This window comes from Abrus precatorius, unplaced genomic scaffold, assembly GCF_003935025.1.
Source record: "Abrus precatorius isolate BTA unplaced genomic scaffold, Abrus_2018 Scaffold3, whole genome shotgun sequence".
Taxonomy (NCBI): Eukaryota; Viridiplantae; Streptophyta; class Magnoliopsida; order Fabales; family Fabaceae; genus Abrus; species Abrus precatorius.
In genome coordinates, this window is record NW_020874373.1 from 33,834,777 (window position 1) to 33,861,238 (window position 26,462).

The 26,462-nt window shown below is 31.9% G+C and overlaps 6 protein-coding genes and 1 non-coding gene across 8 annotated transcripts; 3 read left to right on the forward strand and 4 right to left on the reverse strand.

Annotated features, from left to right (window-relative positions):
• Positions 1-538: 538 nt before the first annotated feature.
• On the reverse strand, positions 539-657 carry LOC113863980. Its single transcript, XR_003504590.1, has one exon. It is a non-coding gene; the product is annotated as a 5S ribosomal RNA (ribosomal RNA).
• Positions 658-2,958: 2,301 nt separating this feature from the next.
• LOC113863668 (chorismate mutase 1, chloroplastic-like) lies at positions 2,959-6,705 on the reverse strand. The gene is made up of 6 exons (XM_027497318.1): positions 6,544-6,705; positions 5,477-5,702; positions 5,261-5,347; positions 4,212-4,355; positions 3,737-3,829; positions 2,959-3,457 (listed from the first exon to the last, which is right to left on the reverse strand). The coding sequence occupies exons 1-6, from the start codon at positions 6,651-6,653 to the stop codon at positions 3,221-3,223; spliced, it is 897 nt and encodes a 298-aa protein (XP_027353119.1). The 5' UTR covers positions 6,654-6,705; the 3' UTR covers positions 2,959-3,220.
• A 1,214-nt stretch (positions 6,706-7,919) lies between these two features.
• Positions 7,920-10,201, forward strand: LOC113863184 (pentatricopeptide repeat-containing protein At3g29230). Its single transcript, XM_027496658.1, has one exon. The coding sequence runs from the start codon at positions 7,973-7,975 to the stop codon at positions 9,782-9,784; it is 1,812 nt and encodes a 603-aa protein (XP_027352459.1). The 5' UTR covers positions 7,920-7,972; the 3' UTR covers positions 9,785-10,201.
• Positions 10,202-11,294: 1,093 nt separating this feature from the next.
• Positions 11,295-12,858, forward strand: LOC113863405 (UPF0301 protein BF2109). The gene is made up of 2 exons (XM_027496974.1): positions 11,295-11,581; positions 11,827-12,858. Exons 1-2 carry the CDS (start codon positions 11,434-11,436, stop codon positions 12,585-12,587), a joined length of 909 nt encoding a protein of 302 aa, XP_027352775.1. The 5' UTR covers positions 11,295-11,433; the 3' UTR covers positions 12,588-12,858.
• A 645-nt stretch (positions 12,859-13,503) lies between these two features.
• On the forward strand, positions 13,504-15,824 carry LOC113863183 (probable mitochondrial saccharopine dehydrogenase-like oxidoreductase At5g39410). Of its 2 annotated transcripts, none has more exons than XM_027496655.1 (2): positions 13,504-14,298; positions 14,917-15,824. In XM_027496655.1, the coding sequence occupies exons 1-2, from the start codon at positions 13,609-13,611 to the stop codon at positions 15,607-15,609; spliced, it is 1,383 nt and encodes a 460-aa protein (XP_027352456.1). In that variant the 5' UTR covers positions 13,504-13,608; the 3' UTR covers positions 15,610-15,824. The 2 variants fall into 2 exon arrangements, with proteins under 2 accessions (XP_027352456.1, XP_027352457.1); XM_027496656.1 differs by having other exon boundaries at positions 13,504-14,305; positions 14,927-15,625.
• Positions 15,825-16,247: 423 nt separating this feature from the next.
• LOC113863454 (isoliquiritigenin 2'-O-methyltransferase-like) lies at positions 16,248-18,335 on the reverse strand. Its single transcript, XM_027497040.1, has 4 exons — positions 17,902-18,335; positions 16,986-17,299; positions 16,834-16,898; positions 16,248-16,544 (listed from the first exon to the last, which is right to left on the reverse strand). The coding sequence occupies exons 1-4, from the start codon at positions 18,333-18,335 to the stop codon at positions 16,248-16,250; spliced, it is 1,110 nt and encodes a 369-aa protein (XP_027352841.1).
• Positions 18,336-20,092: 1,757 nt separating this feature from the next.
• Positions 20,093-22,633, reverse strand: LOC113863232 (isoliquiritigenin 2'-O-methyltransferase-like). Its single transcript, XM_027496734.1, has 4 exons — positions 22,140-22,633; positions 20,743-21,056; positions 20,590-20,654; positions 20,093-20,470 (listed from the first exon to the last, which is right to left on the reverse strand). Exons 1-4 carry the CDS (start codon positions 22,589-22,591, stop codon positions 20,174-20,176), a joined length of 1,128 nt encoding a protein of 375 aa, XP_027352535.1. The 5' UTR covers positions 22,592-22,633; the 3' UTR covers positions 20,093-20,173.
• Between the last annotated feature and the right edge of the window lie 3,829 nt (positions 22,634-26,462).

Here is a 26,462-nt window from a genome sequence, read left to right on the forward strand (position 1 = left end):
CCGAAAATATTTGCCTTATATCAGGAAGACCCCAACGCTCCTAAAATAGCATCGACCCCGCAGTAAAAGAGAGCGAAGACGATGCCGGGGAGCGTCAAAGGCTGCAGGGTGCCGCAATCTTAATTACCTCCTTAGTCTCGAAGATGAGCCCGTTAAGAAGCTTCTGGAACCCTTCACGAGGAGCAATTGCACTCTCTCGTCAAGCAAGCCGCGGAGAAGTATCTAGATTTCGAGAATAATGTTCGCTAGTTGGCTGATGTAGACCTCGCTCACCGAAAAATCTTTGTCCATGGTCTCTGATGGAATTCCACTGTCGAAACCCAATTGCAATTGATTTCGTCGGCAGAGGCAAAGACGTTCCTCTGCCTATTTCGTTTCATTGTTTCTACTAAGCAGTAAAGTTGACATGAACAATCGCAAGGTAGTAGGGTTTGGAGCTTTCGGTGAGATTCAAAGATCACAGAAAGTGAATTGTAATTTTCTACGATTTCATGATTAGTAAACTAAATCATTTGGTGTATTTTCACATCCTTAAAAAGATGTGCAATACGAGGACTTCCTAGAAGGTCACCCATCCTAGTACTACTCTCGCCCAAGTACGCTTAACTGCGAAATTCTAATGGGATCTGGTGTATTAGTGCTGGTATGATCACACCTAGTTAAACTTGATTGTTGATTATATGTGCTATCTTTATTTTTAATTATTTATCATTTAAGATAATATAAACATTTAAAAATTATAATCATACAAATTATATTATAATAAAATAATATTTTTGTTAAAATTCTCTTATTAAAAGTTAAAATATAACTATGAATCAAACTAGTATTTGAAAAAATTAAAGCTCACAAATAGTTTGAATCCAAAGAACACACATATATATATATATATATATATATTATATTATATTTTCTTTTACGTCATTATATTATGCCTATAGCAAGTAAGCCAATGGGATTATGGGTTACCAGGCTTTACTGAACCCAAATGGGCTCTACCCAATTAAAAATTGGCTATGGTTTTCTCTTTTCTTTTGATGAAGACCCTTTTCCCAATTTTTGAAGATTTGGAATGTGTGTACAAAAAGAAATCAACAAGTTAAATGGATATTGAATTTAAACTACCACAAATAATGTGTCATTAGCATGATCAATTTATTTTAATGCCAATGAATGCATAAACAATACATTATCTTTTATGCATGACATAGTTATTCTTTGTTATTTGTTCAGGCCACTCATGAAAATTCTTTTCAACTTTGAATAATTTTCACAGCATAAAATGGATTATATCAGCGAATTGCCGAATTGCGTCGCGTCTTATGTATCCCATCAATGTTATCTATCAAAGATATGTTGAAATGCAATATACAACCTATGGAATCTTAGGAGAGATCTTGAAGCTGGATATCTTGTTGACGTGATAGAAAATTCTACTATATATATATATATATATAAAAAAATACTTAATTTGGGTTTGAGTAAGGGTGAATTTGTAAAACGATTTGATCAATTTGTCAAGACTTTTCAAGGTACAAAGATTGATTATTTTATGGTGGGCTTCTATCTAAATAATTTGTAAATGATAATAAGGGTAAAGTAAATAAATATAAATGAGAGTGAAAGATTGTAATTTGGGGTCATTTTCTCTTCACATTTTAATTTATTGTTATATATATATATATATATCGTTATCCAGTGGTGAAGAAGGCTTTTTCACATTAAAAAAAAATTAAAAAATTACAACATCCTAACGTGATCATTATTTTTTGATGCAATAAAACTTAAGTTATTGTTAAATATTGTTCTAATATATGGGTTGTATATTTTATTAATTATGTATTATGTTATTAATAAAGTTTTATTTGCATTAAAGAGATATATGATGATAAGTTTATTAGAATATATAACAACTTTATTACGTGTAAATATTATAAGCCATTATACATATTTTTTATTATATACTGAATTCGAAACAAGAAAATATTAATAATTACAAATTTTACATGAAGATGTATAAGGTTTAAAAGTCATGACTGTTCATGAAAAGGTATTTAACTATTTTTATATTATAGTAGTAAATAAAAATACTTCATCTCATAAGTGAAATATTTACTAGAGCTTTTATCTTGTACAATTAACTACATGTATTTTTTAAGATTAAAATTGACTCAAAATATATGTGAATTATACTTTTTCATTATAATTGATTTACTTTTTTCTCATCTTTTGTTAATTTTATTTTGAATTTTTAAGATAAAAGTTATTAATTATTTTTCTTATTGTCTTAGATAAACATTTTGTAAGTACTTATGTTTAGGATTTATAATTTTTTTATTAACTTATATAAACTTCCATTTTTTATAAATTTATTTTTATATTTATAAAATTTTTCTTATTACATTATATAAATTTTTAAATTTTTTTATAAATATTTATAATACATTTATAAAATTCATAATACCTAATATATTATTTTAAATTTTTAAATTTTTCTTATCACTTTCATTCGTTGTTTTTAGATCTATCATGTTCTCAAATACTATCTCTCACCGACTAGTTGTAAATAAGAGTTATTGGTCCTCAAATATGATCCATGGTTTTATTTTTTAATATTTTATCATCAGAGAAGATCAAGATTAATATTGCATAAAGACTTAAAAAATAAAAAAACACTGATTTTTTCTCCAAATTATCTTTCATAGATTTGGATACGCTGTTGCCTCAATTTTAATCATCAATTTTTGATGATTTGATGTAAATATATTCAAGTTTCTCCTTTTTATATTCAACACTTGTATAATTCACCTGAACACTTTCTAAGTTGTTTATCGTTTCTTTCGGCCGTAGCATATGATAGCATGTAGATTACCCCAACAATCAAGTTAAGCAAACAAGTTAATGCTCTGTAACAAAAAAAAAAAAGATGTTATTGTGCAGTTTCACTAACAAATTCTGAAAATAATTTTAATTTTTTAAAAACTTTTATTTCTCAAAAAAGAACACAACACCAACGTTGTCCTCTGTTAATTACAGAGCCTAGAATCTAAAGGTGTTTTAATAACAGAAACTGGTGTTTGCTATCAAGTTCAAATCCATTCAAAGGTTGTTTATGTGACATCTAGTATTTGTCCAGTGGTTCACAAAGATTGGTTGGTTCTCTATAACCATCTCAACCAAAGGGCACTTACTAATACTATTTAATATATAGTATATATGCTCAGTCCAGCCTCCTCAATAAATATGCAACTTGAACTTCCTTTGTCAATGGCATGATCCAATCACCATATAAGTTAGCTACCAAGCTTGGAGTTATTTTGTACACTGGCTCAGCAAAATTCTCCTTTGTATTTATAACCACTTCTTGCCCATAAGTTTTGGCTTTCACCTCTACTCTCCTTTTGATTGCCTCTTCAACTTTAGTATATGTTAGCATGTCCATCAACCTATCCTTGTCCTGCAAAGTCAATATTACAATATGAAGTTGATCTAGTGAAAATCTAGCATGCACACAAAAATGCAAATGGCACCACAAAGATATCTCTTCGCAGTTTGCAATGTACCTATTTACAAACTAACTTGTGCAAGTCCACAAAATAAGTGCTATTTTTAAATAACTCAAAAAATCATTCATGATCTGAAGAAGATTTAACATTGATATCAGAAAGGTACTGTGGAATTTCCCTAGAAAAATAAACAGAATTGCATACAAGTCTGCCCACTAGTATTTTTGTACCTGTGCGAAAATGGCAGGTTTGTATGCATCGGGAGAAGCTTGAAATTTTGCCTCTGCTACAAATTTTCCATAATGGATCCTCTTTGAGAGAGCCTGCAGTGTAGAAGTCACAAGTTTCAGGCCATGTAAAAACAAGAGTTTCAGCTATCAGCTGTAACTCACTAAACTTGTTAATTGCCAATAGCAAAACCATTAACATCATATGCTTAAGACTAACATTTTTTAGACTGGTTTTCTTTTTCGTTCTTGATGGCAAAAAAAATCTTGCGAACAATCTTGTTTGAATGAGGAAGACTAAAGAACACTACTTGTTACTAGTTTAGTAATGATCATTAGCAAATAATAATAATGAGTAATGGGGAACTCTTTATGCAAACAAATTTTTTAATAATTTAAAATTCCAAGATATATCCTCTATCCTTATTTTACCTGATGAAAAACATGAATTAGTTAAAAGGTAACTTAGAAAGTGTACCTGCAAGCACATTGTATCACAAACACATGTGGATCCGCAATTTCCATCATCTCCTTCCTTGATTAGTCTTGGGATAAGATCTCTAAAGTACATGTGCCACACTTTATCATTTATGTTAATTGAATCCGCTATAGGATGCAATACCTATTAACACATTACACATAATTTTAGGAAGAAGCACTTAGGCACATAAAAACTTAGCAACAGCTCAAACTCCCATAAAATATATGTAACATCGTCAGAGCTCGTAACTAGATAATTTGGTTGTTCATTTATTTGAATATGTAGACTAATAAAATATATTAAAGTAGGTCACTATGAATTTATATGACAGGATTAAATTGATATTGAAGTACCAAGCAGACTGATTTTTTCTTTCATTCCACATTTTACCGTTACTATTAACGCGTGTGTGTGTGTTGGGGTGAAATGGTCTCGCAATCTTTAATATCAAAAGCGATTTCCCTACTTGGTATGCATTTTTTCCTTTTCATGAAATCTGTTTATGCTCTGCTATAATTGAAAGGAGAAAGAACATTATCATTTCAAATTAAATTCAAAGGGTTTCTTAGCGCTCCCTCGTTATAATTTTGAGAAACTTCTAGTTACCTTTCTTAATACTATTACCATTTAACTTCCATTCAGTTTTAAAATATATAACGAGAGTGAATTACATTAACACTGCATATTGAAATAGAATTGATATACTTAGGAAAAAGAACATTTAAAGTAAGTTTATCCTTGAAGCAAGTAAGAAAAGTTGTATCCACAAATCACTTTGGATGAGCCTTGTCCTTATATGTGTGATCACAAAGTTGGTGCCATTAATAGTGTTAGCAACAGCAACTCCTTAACCTCTGCATGTTATAAACTCATATATACATACTGCCTTTCAATGTCTGTAATGAGGAACTTATTAGACTTCAAGATAATATTATTCTACCAACATGTAAGCATAGTTCTGTCATGTGAATGTGACAACTTCAATGCCAAACCAAAATCCACTTAAAGAGAACATCCTTAATTTATTGTTAAGGTATACTCCTTACCTGAGGATAATGCAAAGGAGGAAACATTGGTTCAGGTAGGCCTTCAGGAAAGAAAGGATGCTCATCAGGGCACCTGTATCTGCCCACCTTCAGTGTAGTGAAAACTTGGTCAGGAAGTAAATCTATATATTATCAAGAGTTTGGTACTTAACACTTTCATTTCACTTGATCCCTTTTTCTAAATAATGCTTTTCATTTGATCATTTAGTTCCGTACCTTCGAATCAAGCTTCTCAGTTTCTCTGACCATGTATTCCACCAATGAGCCATGAAATCCATCCATGGAGAAAGCATCTGGGTCATATGTATCTGCATTGTAACAGTATTGTGCTCTCTTCAAAAGGCTAAAGATTATGTCATCCTCTTGACGAATTAGAGAATGTCTTAAATTTTCAAGAGTCAGGTTTTCACTCCTATCAACCCTTTTCTTTGTTGGCATATATCTGCACCCAAGAGATAGGCTAGTTTTTTTTAAAATTTGATACAACAAAAATGGAAGGCAAAAGGGAGAGTATGCTTCTTAGAACCAACTAATTAACTACATGCAGATTTAAGGATGAAGAGATTTGTATAGGAAACTTAGCTTTACTAGTATAGCTGTAAGAGTGAGGACGAAAATTTATTGAAGTAGCTAAGAGTCTGAATAATTTCTCTTAGATTGTAAAGAACACCTTCGTCCCACTATAACCTTTTAACATTGTGAAGATAAAGTGAAAATGTCCTTATTCTAAGTTTCATTATTACTGGAGTCAGACATCATGAGTATCCACAAAAGAATGACCAAGTGCGCACTACAGAACAAGTAAAACTGTATACATACTTTGCTAAATAGATCGCAATGAGACCTCTTAAATTTAGACTCTGGCCTAACTCAATCTCAAAAGCTAATTCACAATGTGAAAATGTTTTATTTAACCTTCCTAAGCTCTTATTTGGTCCTATCTATAATTGACGAGGAACTTCAACACACCCTAGCATACACCACTGTGCTAACCCTTTGGGTTCTCACAAACACCACTTGACAAAAAGAAATGAAACTGATGGCATAACATCGATCATATTATAAAAATAAGGACCAACGCTATTGTTTTAATGGTCTTGATTGAGTATATCAGTATATGGATTATGCAACAAGTTCAATTGCAGGGCTATTGCTAGCCCTCAAACTTGAATGAACAAAAATGTAATTTTCACAATGGTTAGCAGCTACATGTAAGATTATACACATCACATGTCAATACATTAACTATGAATTGAATATCCAAGAGGCCAAAGAGTACACACCCAGAGGAAGTGGGAAAAGCCTGAAGAGAAAGACCATGTTTTTTAGCATAACATGAAGTGGGGTTGAAGGGAAAGCCAACCTTGTGCATCAATCCAAGCTTAGCCTCCATAGAAAAGACAGAGGAAAAAAAGAATATGTGATAATAAGAATGAGAAATTGTCAAATAGAGCAGCAGCATCAACATTAACAATTATAGCATGGTTCCCACTTACGTACCAAGTTTAATAATCTTAAAGTAAATTTTACTTACAATAATAACAGAATATGTGACAAACTTATGATGATGTGTTTGGTGCTTTGGCGGCGTTGATTGGTGAGGTCTTCTTGGAAACAAGCTAATGTGTGTGGTGATACGTGTTGTATTTGGATTGGTAACTATGAGTCTTTGAGATAGATTCATGCACTATAACATTCTGTTTCTGACTCTTGTCAAGGACAAATGATGCTAGATATTTAAGTGAGGTTAATTTCTCTTGTCAAAATTGTTTACATTGAGGTGACAACCAGCCTAATGACACTTATATTAAAATAATGGAGATTTGCATTGATTGTCTTGAATTTGATTGCATTATATAAATACATATGTACATGCACGGATAATTTAGATAGAATAACTATAATTTTATAAGAGAATTCTATAATAATTTATACAATACTCTTCTTTTTACATCTTTCCATCATATTATTTATTTTATCACGTATTTCTCTCTTTTCTTTTTCATATATCTATCATATGAATCGTTGTATAAAAATAATTTTTTTAACGAGATCTCATTTAGATATAAATACATATTTTAATTTGCATTTTGAATTATCTATAATTTACTTTTAATTTATCTCTATTTAATATAATAAAATATTTATTTTTATATAAATTTATAAATTTTAAAATAATTATAAATATATTTAAAAATTCTTATGTATTTAAATTTATTTTAATCTGATAATATTCATGTAATATACAAAAAAAAAAAAATCATCAATAATTTTAAGTTGTACAAGAACAATGAAGAAGAAAAACAAATGAAAGAAATTTTAAAAGGAAGAGAACATATTACTAGTTAGGGAGAAAGCAAGAAGAGAAATAAAGAAATCTAACGTTTTATAGTTTATTTTAATATTCAATAAGTTTTAATATAATATAAAAAATAAAATTACAAATAATTTTATTAAAAATATACAATAAAAATTTTAACTATTACATACTTTATTTACTTCTTGTCATATTTATTTTACTCATTTAAAATAATATTTTTTCTATTCTTTATTTTAATTTATTCAAAATTTAAATAAAATATTTTGATTTCAATTCTAATTATCTCATTTCCCTCCTCCATATATCATCCAAACACACTGAAGCCAAGCCATTATCATAAGCGATATGAGAAACAGTGTGAGCTGAAGCATTGTTGTTGTTACCTGGAAGTGATGCAAATGCAAGCAACGATAACAGGGCGAGTACCCACGTGGTTCTCACGCCGAAGACTCCTCGAAGAGAAGCTCTCTGAACTCCACAAGTGCACCAACATCGACACGGTCAACCAAATCCATGCCCAAATCCTCAAAGCCAATCTCCACGAAGACCCTTTCGTCGCTCCCAAACTCATCGCCGCGTTCTCCCTCTGCCGCCACCTCACCGCCGCCGTCAACGTCTTCAACCAAGTTCCTTATCCCAACGTTCACTTGTTCAACTCCATCATCAGAGCCCACGCTCTCAACAACTCTCCCCCCTTCAACGCTTTCTTCCAAATGCAGCGAAACGGCGTTGTACCTGATAATTTCACATACCCTTTTCTCTTAAAGGCTTGCAATGCCCCATCCTTGCTTCCTTTGGTCCAAATGATCCATGCCCATATAGAAAAATTTGGTCTTGATGCGGATATTTTCGTGCCTAATTCGCTTATTGATTCATATGCTAAGTGTGGGAGTGTGGGGCTTGATGCGGCGATGAGATTGTTTTTGATCATGGAGGAAAGGGATGTTGTGACTTGGAATTCTATGATTGGTGGGTTGGTTAAAGGTGGTGAATTGGAGAGTGCTTGTAGGCTGTTTGATGAAATGCCTGTGAGGGATTTGGTTAGTTGGAACACCATGTTGGATGGGTATGCTAAGGCGGGGGAGATGGAGAAGGCGTTTGGGTTGTTCGAGAGAATGCCTGAGAGGAATGTTATCTCGTGGTCGACGATGGTTTGTGGGTATAGTAAGGCTGGGGATATGGTTATGGCTAGGGTGTTGTTTGATAAGTGTCCTGTTAAGAATTTGGTGATTTGGACGACGATAATATCTGGGTATGCCGAGAAGGGGCTTGTAAGGGAGGCGACAGAATTGTATGAGAAAATGGAGGAAGCTGGGGTGAAGCCTGATGATGGATTTTTGTTTAGCATTTTGGCTGCATGTGGCGAGTCTGGAATGCTCGGGTTGGGGAAGAAGATTCATGAGTCTGTTCGGAGGTGTAGGTTTAGGTGCAGCACTAATGTGTTGAATGCGTTTATTGATATGTATGCGAAGTGTGGTTGTTTGGATGCTGCCTTTGGTGTCTTTTGTGGAATGATGGCGAAGAAGGATGTGGTGTCTTGGAATTCCATGATACAAGGGTTTGCCATGCATGGACATGGTGAGAAAGCACTTGAGCTTTTCTCTAGGATGGTGAACGAAGGTTTTGAGCCGGACAAATATACATTCGTTGGCCTTTTATGTGCTTGCACCCATGCAGGCCTTGTTGATGAAGGGCGCAATTACTTTTATTCAATGGAGAAAGTGTATGGGATTGTTCCTCAAGTTGAGCACTACGGTTGTATGATGGACCTACTGGGCCGCGGGGGACACCTAAAAGAAGCTTTCATGCTTCTGCGCAGCATGCCTATGGAACCAAATGCCATTATATTGGGTACTCTTTTGAACGCTTGTCGGATGCATAATAATGTAGATCTTGCAAGAGCTGTGTGTGAACACCTATTTAAGCTGGAGCCATCAGATGCTGGGAATTACACCCTTCTGTCAAATATTTACGCTCAAGCAGGTGATTGGATGAATGTCGCCAATGTAAGGATACAAATGAAGAATACAGGAGGACAGAAACCTTCTGGGGCAAGTTCCATAGAGGTAGAAGAAGAAGTGCATGAATTTACAGTATTCGATCAGTCACACCCTAAATCAGATGATATATATCAGATGATCGATAGACTGGTACAGGACCTCAGGCAGGGTGGATATGTTCCAATGATACATCAATTGAGATGAATGGTAATCATTCGTTACATCAATCTGCACAGATGAAATGATGCTTCAAGAAATGAATATGACAACTTAACTGTACAAATTGCTGGTTTACTAATAACAAGTAAAGAAATCATTGTATTCATTTCTACCACTGGTTTAGCAGAATAACAAAGTTGTATGGATGGCTGAGCCTATGTTTACGATGCAAGCATCCTTCATTCCTACTAACGCTGGCTGGAGCACTTTTGTAAAGCCTTTGTAAAGAGAAAATGGTCATGTCTACTACTTAATCTAAAATGAAGCTCTGCTTCACATATATATAATGGTTAGCGATTACACACTTCATTTCTCTCTCCCGGTTGTTGACATGTCACCAATCCAAACCTATTTATTATACTTGAGACATTTACTTGGTGAGGTTATTCCAATGCTACTTGTTATCTCTAATTTGCACGCCACTCTACGTTTGACATTTGTGTTTCTCTCGGAGCTAACTTCTTTCAGCCCTTCCTCTTTTGTATTTATCTTTGTCTCTTTTGTATTTATCTTTGTCCATTTCTCTCATGATTGGGTGGGAGTTTTTGGAAGGAAAGGGAGAGAGAGACATTTTTTAATTTTAAATAAGAAAACTATATATTATTTATGATAATAAATTTATTATTAATACATTTAGTTTATGTTAATATATCAATTTGTATATTTTATTTTGAAAAAAAATATTAATTTTAAACATTTATTTAAAATTAAAAATTTGTCCTCCTTTCCTCTTCCAATATCTGAAAGATATCAAGAATGACTAATGAAATGAAGTTTTTTTTTTTTAATTATGAAAAGGAGGTCTTGAAAGGGGAAACTTTCAGTCAAGTGGGGACTGCTTTGGATGCAGCCCAAAATTCAATCTTGGATTTAAATTTTGTTCTGGCCAGCGTCCGTAGAGTTGAGAGTTATTGTATTATTTCCTTGTGATGTATGTTGCTCAGTTTTGGCCTTTTTAGCCTTGGTCATTATTGGGCTTTGATCAGTGGATCCTTCAATAACATTAAGTGGGCTGGGAAATGGGGGCATAATAAATCTGAAAGAAAGAAAAGGACTGAAATCATTACCAAGTAAATTTTTCTGTGCAATATCATAAATGACTAATTCATTGTAATTGAAGTTGCCTAATTGACCCTTCGGTGTAACTTGGGTAGTTTAACCATGATAAAACCCAAATTACAGAGTTATCCCACAAAAATAGCCTTCTCAATAGTTTAATGCTGCCCATGATGTTTTTAAATCTTTGAATGCCACGTGTCCCTTTCTATAATGTCGAATATCCACAAGTTTAAAATAATTTCAACATTGGAAGTTACTGCGGAAACAGGTAAGTGGCATAGAACTTGACACATCATCTAAAAAGGTTTTGATCCATCCAATACCCACAAATAAAGTTCCGAGTAGCACTATGTGTTTGTCGTCCTATGTGGCATGCGTCAAAGTTTATCCATTGGCCCATACTTTTAAGACACCCAACTTGGATGAGATGCTATTGTGCAAAGACCAAATTTTGAGATGTAGATACCGTACAATACGCTTTGTGGTGCACATTAAACCTCATTTCACATTTATACATATTCCACCAAACTCTCATCACTTTACCCTCATCTGGTGAAAGAAGGAACTCTGGTAACATGGAAGCTTGTTTTCTCTCTCACAATTCCTTCACCAAAACCACAGATCAACTCATACCCACACTCCGAAATGGCTCTCTACCATATCCAAAGAGATCTTCTCAACAATTCCAGTGTAGAAAAGTTAGAATTCCATCTCCTATATCTTGTGAGTTCTTCACTTTCCTCTCCTCTTTAAAACTAGTCTATGTTTGGTTCACCTTATTTTTATAAATACTTATTTCTAGGTTCCTAAGATTATTATTATAAAAAAAGTGATTATTTCTCTAAAATTAAGCTGGCTCAAACATGCTATAATAACTATATTCATTTTCTAGTTTATGGTGAACAGAAATGTTTCATTGTCTTCAGAGCTAGTATTTTAATCTTGCAAACTTTGTCATCCAATCACAGGCTGCCACATATCATCTCCATCACCGTTGGATGATGACAAACCGAGCCTGAACGGTGATTGGCGATCTTTCCGTGCAAAATTGGTGGCCAGAGAGCAATTGCTGAGGCCTGAGGAGGCTTCTTCAGTGAGTGATCTAGACACTGTTGTGGATCACTCTCCACTCATCAGCATGGGTGATAAATGGGCCCACATAATCCATGAGCCTGAAAAGGGTTGCTTACTAATTGCAACTGACAAGCTTGATGGGGTTCATATTTTTGAACGGACAGTGATCCTTCTTTTATCAACCGGCCCATTAGGCCCATCAGGGATCATACTCAATAGACCATCGTTGATGTCCATCAAGGAGACAAGATCAACGGCTCTTGATGTGGAGGGCACGTTTTCTAACAATCCGTTGTTCTTTGGTGGGCCTTTGGAGGAAGGGTTGTTTTTGCTGAGTCCAGAAGAGGGTGGTGGTGGTGATGGGGTGGGAAAGAGTGGGGTTTTTGAAGAGGTGATGAAGGGGTTGTATTATGGGGCAAGAGAAAGTGTGGGTTGTGCTGTGGAAATGGTTAAAAGGAATGTGGTTGGGCTTGGAGATTTTAGGTTCTTTGATGGGTATTGTGGGTGGGAGAAAGAGCAATTGAAGGATGAAATAAGGGCTGGTTATTGGACTGTGGCTGCTTGTAGCCCAAGTGTTGTTGGGCTTGGGAGTGTTGGAAGTGTTGGGCTCTGGGATGAAGTTCTTGGGCTTATGGGCAGAAGGAAGGTCAAATGAGGCAAAACAATAGGTGCAAGAATTTGACCAAAAATATCATGGTGCGATAAAATATGATGAGCTCTTAGACTCAAAACTAGTATGAGTTGCCACAGAAACTCCAAAGTCAAGTGAACTTGTTATGAGGCTCTGAAAATTTGATGGCATAAGAAACTTGATTGTGGGATTTGGTTAAATTCTTGTGAGATGTAAACGTTGTAAATTATAATTATTTTCCTACTTGTGTTCTTTATGTGCCTAATTGCCGTGTTTAGTTTTTTGGTGATGCTAAGGTGTGAGAATTTTGGTTTCTTCTCGGTTAAAATTTCTATTCTATCTTAAAGTAAAGGTAAACGTGCGTGAGGAAAAAAAAAATTTATACGGAAGCTAAAACTCACTGAGGGAACTTAGTGTAGACAAAATTTGGGTTTTTTTAAAATTAAAATTAGAGTCTTATTTTAATTATCGAGATAATATTATAAGTGCAAAACATGACAATTTTCGTAATAACAATGGCAAAAGGACAACTGAATTGTGTTTTGTTTAGATTATCTCCAACGCCGGCGATAAAACCTATGATTTTATCAGGAAGAACAATACTTGATGTATTAATATTAACTATACCATTTCACAGTTGCGTAATAATTTGATAAATTTCATAATTAGAACACATCTAAAAAGAAGTAAATTTTAGTAAAATAAAAGCATTATTATATTAAAAAATACAATAAAAAAATAAATCTCGTTATTTTATCAACTAATGTGAAACAATTAGAGAAAAATACATTTTTCATTAAATAAGAATTCATCATAATTAATTGTAAAAAGTGTTGATTAAATTTAATAAATTTTATATTTTTTCTCACACAATTTTATTCAATAAAATAAAATAAAATAAATCTTAACTATTTTATACAGGCAAGTGAGTCATCAACATTCAACGATCGTTTAATTGTGAGACAGGTGTGAAGGTTTCATTTCATTGAAAACCTCACTTGCTCTTTTCTCAACTCTCTGCAACTTCAAGAAGTGAAACGCCGAAATGGAAGGAGAAGAGCAACGAAACGCGAATCCCAACGAAAACGATGGTCATTTCGACATCATAATCCTTGGAGCCTCAGGTTTCACAGGCAAATACGTTCTCAGAGAAGCACTTAAATTCCTCAACACCCCGACCTCGCCGCTCAAATCCATAGCCCTAGCAGGCCGGAACCGCACCAAGCTGGCCCAAACCCTCGAATGGGCCGCGCGGCCCAACGTGCCGCCCACACTCCCCATTCTCACCGCCGACACCAGCGACCCGTCGTCACTGCGGGCCCTATGTGGGCGCACGTCACTCCTTCTCAACTGCGTGGGCCCATTCCGCCTCCACGGCGAGCCCGTGGTGGCGGCCTGTGCTGAAGCGGGCTGCGACTACCTGGACATCTCGGGCGAGCCCGAGTTCATGGAGCGCATGGAGGCCGGGTACCATGAGCGGGCTTTGGAAACGGGATCGCTGGTGGTTTCGGCTTGTGGGTTCGATTCGGTTCCGGCGGAGTTGGGCCTGATGTTGAATTCGAGAGAGTGGGTGGGCCCCGCTGTGCCGAATCGGGTGGAGGCTTACCTGAGCTTGGAATCGGAGAAGAGGATTGTTGGTAACTTCGCCACGTACGAATCCGCGGTTCTGGGTGTTGCCAATGCACACAGCTTGCAACAACTCAGAAGGTCCAGACCCAGAAAACCTCGCCCTCTGGTATGTAATTTTTCGACTCTCATTTATTGTTGTATTGGTTTAAAACTTGTGCTTGTTGAGTGTTTTGTACCTTTAAATTGGTGGGTAAGAGACAAAAATTGGTTTGTTTTTGAGGTGGAAGTGAGACGATGAGGATAAATAAAAACTTTCTTTTTCGTGTGTGTGTAAGATGATTATATTGTCATTGCATTTATCTGTTGTGTTTGGTCGGATTGGTTTGGTTTAAGACCAGTTCCATGTGGGGAGAACTATATAACCTAGTACCAACTACCAACTGCGGATAGTTACCTCATTGAAGACATCGTATGCAACCCAAAGAGCATATAAAGTCTACTATATGCTGGGGAAATAACAATTATCATAGGTTTAGTTTATGGACTCGACAAGAGAAGTTCTTTCTGTTATTAAGAGAAATGTGATTTCCGAATGTCCCTCCAAGAGTTGTGTAAGCCATATGAATGAGACTTACGCAGGTATTTTATTTAAATGTTGCTTTTTTAATTATTGTTACCTGTGCAAATACTTGGTAATGGGAAATATGCTGTCACATGAAGGTACGCACACATATTTTCAATATTGTGTTGTGTCATTTATCAAAATTTTTTTTCATGGTTGTAGATTCCTGGACCCCCTCCTTCAAAAGGAGAAACTATAGAGAACCAGAAGAAAGTTGGTCTTTGGGCAGTAAAGCTACCTTCAGCAGATTCAGTGGTGGTTCGAAGAACACTCGCAATTCTAACAGAAAACCCTCGTGGTCTTCCCGGCCTGAATGAGAGTGCTGAGATGGTTGAGAAAAGGGAAGCTTTCTGGTCATCTGTAAAGCCAGCTCATTTTGGTGTGAAAATAGGCTCAAAATCTTTGTTGGGCATTCTCCGAATCATTATGGTTGGAGTTTTCATTGGCCTTTTAGGAAGTACTGGTTTTGGAAGGTGGCTTCTTCTGAAATTTCCTTCAGTATTTAGCCTTGGTTGGTTCAGGAAGAAGGGTCCTTCCGAAGAGGAGGTGGAAAGTGCTTCCTTCAAGATGTGGTTTGTTGGGCATGGTTTTAGTAATGAAAGGCTTGCTTCTCAGGGAAACACAAAACCTGACATGGAAATTATAACAAGAGTAATGGGACCTGAAATTGGATATGTCACCACACCAATCATTCTTATTCAGTGTGCTCTTATTCTTCTCAGCCAACGGAACAACCTTCCAAAGGGTGGAGTTTACCCTCCTGGGATTATATTTGGTCCAACTGATCTCCAAGACAGACTTCAACAAAATGGAATATCCTTTGATATCATCTCAAAAAACACTATTTCTTCTTGACTGTTATATGTTCAAACAACTTTGAGCATGTTTGATTTTTATTTTAAAATAGTTTTTTTTTAATTTTTAAAAGTAAAATACAATACAAATTTATATTGTATTTTAATTTTAAAAATAGAAAATTATTTTAAAAATAGAAATCAAACGTACTTTTAATTATTATAACCACGGTATTTGTTTTATTTGACCAATTTTATACTATACTATAGTTATACCAATATTTGTGGCTTTATACATCTCACTGTAGCCATGGCTTCACCTTACTCCATGTCTCTCTCTCTCTCTCTCTCTCTCTCTCTCTCTCTCCCCTCTCGTTGAGACCGAAGGAGCTGTCCTTGCTCATTTACTTTTGTCTCGTGACAGTGCAGAAAACAGTGCGTAGAAGGGGATAAGAAGAAAGTGTACCCAGCAACATAGCTGCATTGAATATGCTTATACTGACCTTTTATATTTGCATGTGTCAAAATACAAATTTATTTGATTATTTAAAAAGTGGTAAAAATGATATAAGAGAATTAATGTGCTCTTCATTGGAATGCCAAATCTATTACTGAAGTGATTTATTAAATCTGTATTTGAAAATACGTTAAAATAAACATGAATTATCTACTGTTTTGAGCGAGAATTTAAATTCGCACTTATTTGTAATATTCCATCACTCCGAGTGAAGAGAAAACACGACAAACAACTTGAAACTTAGAAAATCCAGAATGCTTTCCCAAACTCTCAAATTGTTTCTCTGTTCTTTCCCTTCCACCAGGTGTAATAAACATGATGTTATCAAGAATTGAGATCACTTTATATTCTTTTGTAGGTTCTGGCTCTTCTGGCAGTATGAAATCCCCAACAATGACCTTCCCATTTGGTGGCAAAGCTTTGTGACAATTGCTTAAAACTTCTAAGCATTTTTCATCCGACCAATTATGGCATATAGCCTGGAACAATGTTATCCACGAAATTTGATTAGTACTCTCTATTATTGAGACAATTTGATCTAGTTATGAAGAAAGGCTAAGGCCTATAAAATAATCAAACTTTTCTGAGAAGTTAAAATTAACCTTTACTTTTTTAAAAGGTCTCTTATTTAAATTATTAAAACTTATGAAGACAAATCATTTTTAATTTATAAAAAAAATATATTATTTTTCTTTATAAATACTTATACATAAGTTCATCCACTCTGAGTCTAATTGAAATTAAGTCATAAGTGTATATTATACTAACCTTTAGTATTATGGCATCACCCTGTGGAACACCTTCAAACATATTCCCTCCAATGTGCTCAATCCCTAAATGAAACATATTTTATTATTAACGATTTCATGAAGATTTAAAATGTAGAACTGGTCAGTATGTATCATTTGAGTATTGATTACCTGGAAGGGATGGTGCGTTTTCAATCACATGTGGGAGGTCAAAATTAATCCCCTTAATTGAAGGGTATTTGGTGATAATCATTTTGAGACATTGTCCAGTTCCCCCACCTACGTCAACTAAAGTTGATATGCCCTCATATCCTGTGTATTCTCCAAGTATTTTTTTCATATGAGTTGTGCATATGTCATCCATTGCTTTGTTAAATACGTGATTTATCTCTGGGTCTTTCCCAAAATACTCGAACTTGGACATTCCATGAACTTTCTTGAATAAGTCTATCTCAGGATCAATAACAACTTCCTTAAAATTCAGCCTATGTTACACCAAAGATAACTTCAATATATACAAGTTACTAACTGATGATTCACTGCGATATATTTGTGAATCATTATCCTCATTTTAAAATTTCTAAATTACTTAAAAATAAAATCAGAACAAACTTTTAGGTCACTATTCCCGCCAATAATTATTAGGTCAGTCTCATGATAATACCTTGGAAACTAACTATAAGAAAAAAGGCAATTTGATTGGTAATAAAAACACCCTTAAATTCTATTAAAATATAAAGTTCACCTAATAACTGATTACAGGACTTCTCTTTGAGTCAATTAAACGTATTAGCTTAATAGTCAATCAAAACTAAGAACTATAATTATGTCTAATTTTAAATTTAACTGTTATTTGCAAATTTTCTAATAATTTACTTTGTACAAATTTTTACATTGTAACTATTTTTTTTAATATATGCAACATTGCACAGATAAGAGGTTGTACATAGCAATACATTAAATTGCATTAAATGGTGTAATTTTTGATAAAAGTTTACTACTCGTAACTTCTTATCACTTATAATATTGCATAAATTAAAAAAAATCAATTATAAATAATGATATTAAGCATAGTAAAAACACTTACCATACTTCTAACAACACACGGTGACACAGAAATGATGTGAATGAGGCGAGGTAACCATCACCATTTTCATCAGAGACGAAATATTTACCAGATGATGAGATCCCATAAACTCTCACCATGCTACCATCTTCATTGGTGCGAGTGGAAACAGTAAGGAGAGAGTAGCTAGCAAGCAAACGTAACATACGATCAAGCCTATTTGGCAAATCAGTGTGTTGAGTTGGTAACTTGGAAGCAATTTCAAGGGGTGACATGAATCCACTACTCTCAGGTGAGCTTTCCTTTGCAATGATCTCAAACAAGTTGAGCTGAATTGCAGCATTAAGAGCTGCAGGAAAAACCACATTGGAACCAAGCACCATGGCTAAGAGGACGACATCAGTGTCATCTCTTTGTGAGGTATGGTTCTCTTTTTCTAAGGAATAGGAACCCATATTTATTTAATTTCGCTTAATATAGTTTATGTGATCTTCGTTTTTTTCTCTTCTAGTGTGCGTTTGATTCCCTTTTGTGCTGTGTTTTTATAGGCATATTTGGCACTTGTTAACAGCTATACATTAAAGTATATCTAAAATTCTTAAAATATTTAATATAATTATATTTATTAAAATTTATATTTAAAACAATAAATTAACTTGAAACAATCTCGATTGATTCATGTGTTCATTAGTGAAAACATAAATTATTTTTAATTTAAAAAAATTATGTATATTTTTTATTTATTTTCTTTTCTTATAAAAATTCTTTAGAAATTTATTCTAATAAAAAAAATATATCGATTGGTGGTTTTTAACTTTTTTTCTCCTTTGTTTCTCGTGGGGATAACGTATACTTTTACCTTCAACTCTTCATAACACTAATTGTTCTAACCAGCTTTTAATTAAATAAAATACTAATTAAATACATTGAGTGGCTGACCTCAAGGGATCACGGGTAGCCACTACAATATATATACGTGATTGGATCACTTTATTAATTTTTAACATACTATAAACCTATAATTTTACTACCTAATATATATATATATATATCCAATTCAAAAGCTTCTTACTCTCTACCGACTCTTAACAACACGAGTAGTGTTTTTTTTTTTTTTTTCTGGAACAATTTTAGAATAACACCTTTATCTCTTTAATTTTTTTTTTGTAAACTATAAAATTTAAGTGAGAATAAAAATAATATATTCAATATCAAATAAGATATCTAGAATTTGGTATATATTCAATAATATAGAAAAGACAAACATAACTAGTAGTACAGTTTTTCACCAACCATTTCATAGAATAATAGTCAACCTAACCTTGTACACGTACATGATAGCCGTGTATTTAAATATAAAAGATTAGGTAAACATTTTAAATATTTTTAACTAATTTCCTAGTTTTATTTTAGAAATCTTGTACCCGATTTAATTTGAAAACCAAAATTATTAGATTAATTATATTATTTTATTATGTCTATAATGATTAAAAATAACTTTTTTAAAATATGAATTTTTTGTAATTTATATTGATTTTATAAGTTATATTATTGTTATGTCGTATCTTATATTATAATATGACTTATATTCATAGTTTCTAATTCAAAATTTATATATTTACTTTTGATCCCTTCTTTTTTAACATATTTTTATCAACCAGTGCTTAATTAAGTTTAACTAACTTTTATTTAGTTTTTGCAAAAAATTATCATTGACAACAAGAAGTGAGATCGTTGTAGCGTTTTATTTACCCTACTAGTCCTGGTCATACAACTTTGATTCATGGCAAATGTTTTTTTAGAGAAATTACACATTCACATAAAATTTATGAAATCCTAACTAAATAATATAAAATAAACTAACTTTGTGTATATACATGTGTGTGTGTGGGTTAGTTTTCAAACATAATAAAGTCAAAATGAAAATATCAAAAGGTAGGTGAAAACCTGCGACTTGTATTCTCCATAATCATTAATTTATTACATCAAATCCCAGATTACAAGATTGCCTGAATACATTACATCACGAAAACTTGAGAAACTGTCAAGCCTGACATTTATATAGCTTCAAAGTAAAAGAAAAAGAAAACATCGTAAAGAAAACATAAAAACAGAAATGGTATTTATATAATAATTTATTGCATCATATTTACACCACATTTATTCAGAAAACTAAGGATAACATAGATATAGACAAAGAAAAAGTGGTGTAAAATGATGTAATAAAAATCATATATAAATAGCAATTAATACTCAACGTTGAAATGGGAAATTACTGTGAATGAGATATACTTCATTTGTAAAGCTCCATCACTCCCAAAATAGAGAAAGCGCAACAAGCTACTTGAAGCTTAGAAAATCCAGCACGCTTACCCAAACTCTCATACTGTTTCTCAGTTCTTTCCCTTCCACCAGCTGTAATAAACATGATGTTGTCAAGAATTGAAATCATTTTAGATGCATCTGTTGCTTCTGGATTTTCTGGCAGAACGAGCTCCACGATTATGACCTTCCCATTTGCTGGCAAAGCTTTGTAACAATTTCTCAAAATCTCTACGCACTTTTCATCCGACCAATTATGCAATACAGCCTAGAACAATTTTCCAGAGATACAAAATATTTTGGTTAGCATTTTACGTTGAAATATAAACTGTAATTTTTAACTTTTTTTTAAATAGAAAATGTATAAGTTGATTTTATTATAGTAACCTTTAGGATGATGGCGTCACCCTGTGGGACGCTTTCAAACATATCTCCTCCAACATGCTCAATACCTAATGAAATTTGACAACTTTGCATTAGTGATTATGGAAAAAATAAACAAATTGTGACAAGATATAGATAGGTGAATTAATTATTTACCTGAAAGGGGTGGTGCGTGTTGAATCACTTGTGGAAGGTCAAAGTTGATAGCCTTAATTGATGGATATTTGGATACGATCATCTTGAGACTTTGTCCATTTCCACCTCCTACGTCAACCAAAGTTGATATTCCCTCATATCCTTTGTATAGTTGAAGTACTCTTTTCATATGGGTTGAGCATATATCAGTCATTGACTTGTTAAATACGTGGTTTATTTCCGGATCTTTTCCGAAGTATTCATACTTCGATATGCCATTAACTTTCTTGAATAGATCGATTTCAGGATCAACAACTGCTTCCTTAAAGTTCAACCTATATTACAGCAAAGATATTTCTTATATATAGCGACTAAATTTTTGCAATTAATATATAAATTGCGTGACTAATACTTCATGACATGAAATAAATTGACTGTCACAGCATATTTAAATTCATATTTAAATTTAACCTAATAAACGAGTCAATTGTACGCTTTGTCCCCATTAATTATTAAACAGCTTCTACTTCTTGTTAAAAGAAAACAGTTTTAACTTGTTCTTGTTTATTCTAAGTATATTTTAAGTTGTGATATTTAACGTGCGTCTAAGAATACATACTAAAAATAATAAATAGTAAATTTTTATTGAAATTTGTAACATTTAATGTTATCAATGTATTAAATTTAATGATATTATGTATTCTTTTTAATAAAAACTTATTATTCATGCATCATTATTGTATCTTGAACATGCGTTAAAAAAATCGTTTAATTTATAGGCCTTTGTCCCTGTTCATATACCAACAAGCTATTTGTAAAACATGAAAAATATAAAAATTGTTTAACTTACTGCAATATCTTGTTGACTTTGCTAATAGTAGTACTTATATAATATCAACGTGAAAAATATTAAAATAATATTTTTATTTTAAAAAAATTATTTTAAAATTTTCCTCTTGTTCTTTAAAGGTGATGTTAACAACTGATTATTTATAACGAGTAAATAGCAGGCTTGTCCCTATTTATTAAACAGCTTCAAATTTGTCTTCCTGTTAGCTTTCGTTGACAAATGTCTTCTTCACATGTTAATCAATCACGTTGAGAAAAATAATAAAATAAAGGAGCAATTTTTTTAGACGTATATTAAAGTTATTTTTATCTTGATAATTCATGATAACATTAAATGTAAAAACTTTTTATAAAAGAAAAAAAACTCTAATTTTAATTCAAAAAGAATATCACCAAAAACACTTACTATAAACTACACGTGAATTTTGTGCCATGAAAAACCCATCTTTGCGTACCCACACAAATGTTATATAATATATGCACTTGGGTTTTATTTGACAAATTTTGTAAAAATTATATTGTATCTTGTAAACGATGATATGAATTAAGCATATAGTAAAAACACTTACCATACTCCTGACAAGGCACGGTGACAAAGAAATGATGTGAACGAGGCGAGATAGCCATCACTATTTTCATCATCGACGAAATATTTACCAGCTGGTGAAATCCCATAAACCCTCTCAGTGCTACCATCCTTATTGGTGCGAGTGGAAATAGCAAGAAGAGAGTAACTAGCAAGCAGGCGAAGAAAACGGTCAAGTCTATTTGGCAAGTCAGAGTAGTGTTGGGTTGTTAACTTTGAAGCAATTTCAAAGGGTGACATGAAGCCACCACTTTCTTTTGTGCTTTCCTTTGCAATTATCTCAAACAAGTTGAGCTGAATTGCAGCATTAAGAGCTGCAGGAAATACCATATTGGCACCAAGAACCATGGCAAAGAGGGTATCACTATCATCTCTTTGTGGGGTGGCACCGTCCACCACCACATGGTTCTCTTCCATTGTAGAATATGAACCCATATTTGTTTCTTTGGTTTATAAAATAGTGTTGCGTGTTTGTGATCTTTTAGTGTCTCTTGTGGTGGTGTGCTTTTGCTTCCCTTACTTGTGCTGCTTTTATAGGCAAATTTTGCCACTTGTAAGCAGTAACCACTCCCTGTACCTCAATAAAATTTCTTGCTTTTTTCCCTATCAATTTGCATGGTGGTCCCTTTGTTGTTTTGTTTTTATTATTTTTTTAAAATAATCTCAACAACTCCAATGCCCATTATTATTTAAAGAGGAAGAATATCAGCGTATTCTTAACACATTTTTTTTATACTTTATAAAGTTTTTAAAAAGTTAAAATAATTATCAGAGAGTTATCTAAATATTTTTTAACTTGTTAAAAAGTTGATCGATTGCAAAGATTCTGTTCAACAGTGTATCATTAGATTTTGTTTATTCAAATAGAAAGTCTTATTAATTAGAATCAGTAATCAATGTCTTTAAGAAATTAATTATATAATTAATAAATTTTATTAAAAATTAGATAAAATATAATAAAAAATTCTGATAAAAATACATTCCTATTTTTTACAAATAGAAAACTGTTTCTAAAAGAAAATTCAAACACACTCTTAAATATTCACATTGGGTTGATGACTTCAAGGGACATAGCAACAACCACGATATATTATTATGGTTATTACGTATTAACTGGAATACTTTATTTGTTTATACCACCAAACCTGTGCTTATACTTGAGTAACAAAGCCATGGTTTTCAATATGCGCTTGAGACTTCGTCAATGGGACATTCTTATACGAGAAAGCAATTCAACTATTACAACTAATAAAAACTTAAAATATGATAAAATAATAACAGATAAAGACAACAAAGTCTTCAGCGAAATTAGTTTAAAACACTAACCAATTATCATTATTAATTGTTAATATTGCGTCATGTTATTAATATAAGTTTACCATGTCAACGAATTTGTTTATTTTGTTACTAAATAAGACTATACTAGCCGAGTCAATAATGACAACTAATATTTTCCTATCATCTTTTCTTTTATAGTTTTACTAATTATAATCGTGCAGATAATGCCGAACTGAATCGAAAACTGCTTCTTTTGTGATTAAACTCACACAAGGTTTCTAACTTTCTACGGTCCTTGACAATGCTTTTTAATTTTACCATGGTTGTGGTCATGACAAACAAAACAAGTTTCATTGTTACAATTGTAATAAAATTTTACATATGAATTGCAACAGTTGTCTATGGAATAATTAATAGCTTTAAGAAAGGTGACTGTGACTCAAAAATAAGCAAATTATGCATATTGATCGTATTAATTAATACACCCACAAACACGTTTATTAAAAGAACTGTTTTTTTTTACAAGTTTTTGACTCAGCCATAAAGAAAAAACACATTAGAACCTTTCAATATGTTTTTAGTATTTTGAAAATAAAATAATAAAATAATATAAATTTAACATATTAATTTTTACTGAATTGTTTATAAATATATATAGTATATAACTCTCATAATTTAAATTATATATTTATCTTTTTTAGAAAAACTAAATTCCAAACATTTCCTAAAAAGAAAAAACAACCAATACTCTAAAGAATTATTTAGTCACTATGGACAACCTACTAGTGGACTTGTACTATTGATGAAGGTTGGTGAAGATTTTTGTATTAATAAAACTAAACTTGTTAGGTAAATTTTGTTAATTAGTTTATTTGAGGCGCAGTGAACATGTTGGATGATAATGTGTTAACAATAATCTGTGCAGCAAACATAAAATGATATATAAGCTTGAAAAGTATACAGTTTTCAGTGGATTAACTTCTTTAATTATTAATTTGTTAAAAAAAAACTCATAAGAAATTTATAGGTGTTTATAGAAAAAGCTAGTTAGAAGAGAACATTAAAAATAAACAAATTAATTTTAAAAGTTGTTAATTACTGTTCCAAGAATATTAGTTCAATAACAACTAATTTTTATTTAAAATATGTAAAAATGTATAAAAATTAATGGTAAAAGTAGATTCATAATACTTTTTTTATAAAATAGTTTTAAAACCTTAAACACCATGAATGATGTAACTAATGACGCATTTCATATGTGAATTGCAAAAATAAAGAATATAATTTATACCAATTCTACGAACACGCACAGATGATGTAACCAGCTTCTACTGGAATGCGTAAATGAGATTATCGTTCCATTCATCTTTATTAATTATATATATCAACGAGATGGATTGTGGCTTATATCTAAGAGTAATAATAGGTGTTAAAATGGGAGGCTTCCTCTATATTTTGTTGGCCACATTTACCATTTTATAAGCTCTACTTAAGCTATTTGAATACAACTCTTCTTCTCACCATGTTTGAGAGCAAATACCACCAAAATATGGAAGACTTGCAACATAATTTTTCAAAGATTAATTTGCTAAATTAATTTACAAAGAAAAATTATTTTTAGACAACAAAAGTGTAAGTTGACTTATATATCTATTGCTAAATCAGCTAGCTTACTCTTTAATGATTCAATTTTGACTCGTTAAACATTTTATTAAACTTACTTATTTAATTAAATAAATAAATTTAAACAAAAAAAATTCAATTTTGATTATTTAACTGAGTCAAGTTCAAGTTCTGTGAGTATGATGTTAATAGCTCAAAATTAACTCACATGTTTATGTAATATTTAAAATTCATATACTTTATTATTTTAATTGTGTTTGTATTATTTATCTAATTTTAATTTTCAAAAGTTGTTAAAGTGACCATATTCAAAAAATTATATATACTACTTTCATTATTAAAAGAGTTATTTTTAATATTGCACAATTTTTAAGTAAATAAAGTTATATATAATTTTATTTTACTTTACTTTTTAGCGTAAAAACATTCATTGAATATTAAATTAATAAAACGTATTCAAAATTTATTAAAAATTATACACAAATCAATGAGTCAAATTTAAACTTTAAAAATATTGATTAAATTAAATTCAATCTTTAAATTTAATTTATTTAAATAAATACTTTAAATACTTGACTATTCTTTTAAGTTAAAATTTATCAAAACTTATATAATCCTACTTGTTTTCACTTTTGATATAATTATTATAACTCATACTTTATTATTATTATTATTTTAATAAAATTAAATAGTCAAAGTGAGAACCATCCCAGAAAATATTATATAAGAAAGCATCAATTAGGTGTAGACAAGTTCAAACAAATATAGGAGATTTTGAGCATGATTCAACGTTCTAAGAATGTTTCTTTCATCAAGTGAATCGAAGCGAATTACCTTGCACATTGTTTAATAAAATATGGAACCCACCAACAAGTTGACATCACCATTTGGGATAATTCACTTCCTTAATTGCATATCCTCTTATAATTATTTGATATGAGTTCTTTACTTCTTAAGTTCTTCCTTTATCTTTTTCTTTTTTTCATGCATTAAAATTTTAATTATTATTATTTAAAATAATATTTTCTTTTTCTAATATTAAAATATTCTCTGAAATCATTCAATTCAAATTGCCTTTTAAAAAATCACTAAATCCAAAATCATCCACCTCAAGTTAAATTTAAATATATCCATAAACTTTGGATTCATTCAATCTAAATTGCCTTTTATAAAAGCACTATTACATTTAAAGTGACCTCATTCATGATTTATTAAAAGAATCAGAATTTAATAATTTTAAAAATAAAATAATATTTTTATAATTTTAAAGATTAAATTAAACACTCATAATTTTAAGAATTAGGTTACACTATTTTAATTTTATTAAATCTTACTAATTTTAAATCATTAGATAGTTTAAATATATTTAAATTAAATAAAAATTTAACTTTAAAATACGTATGAG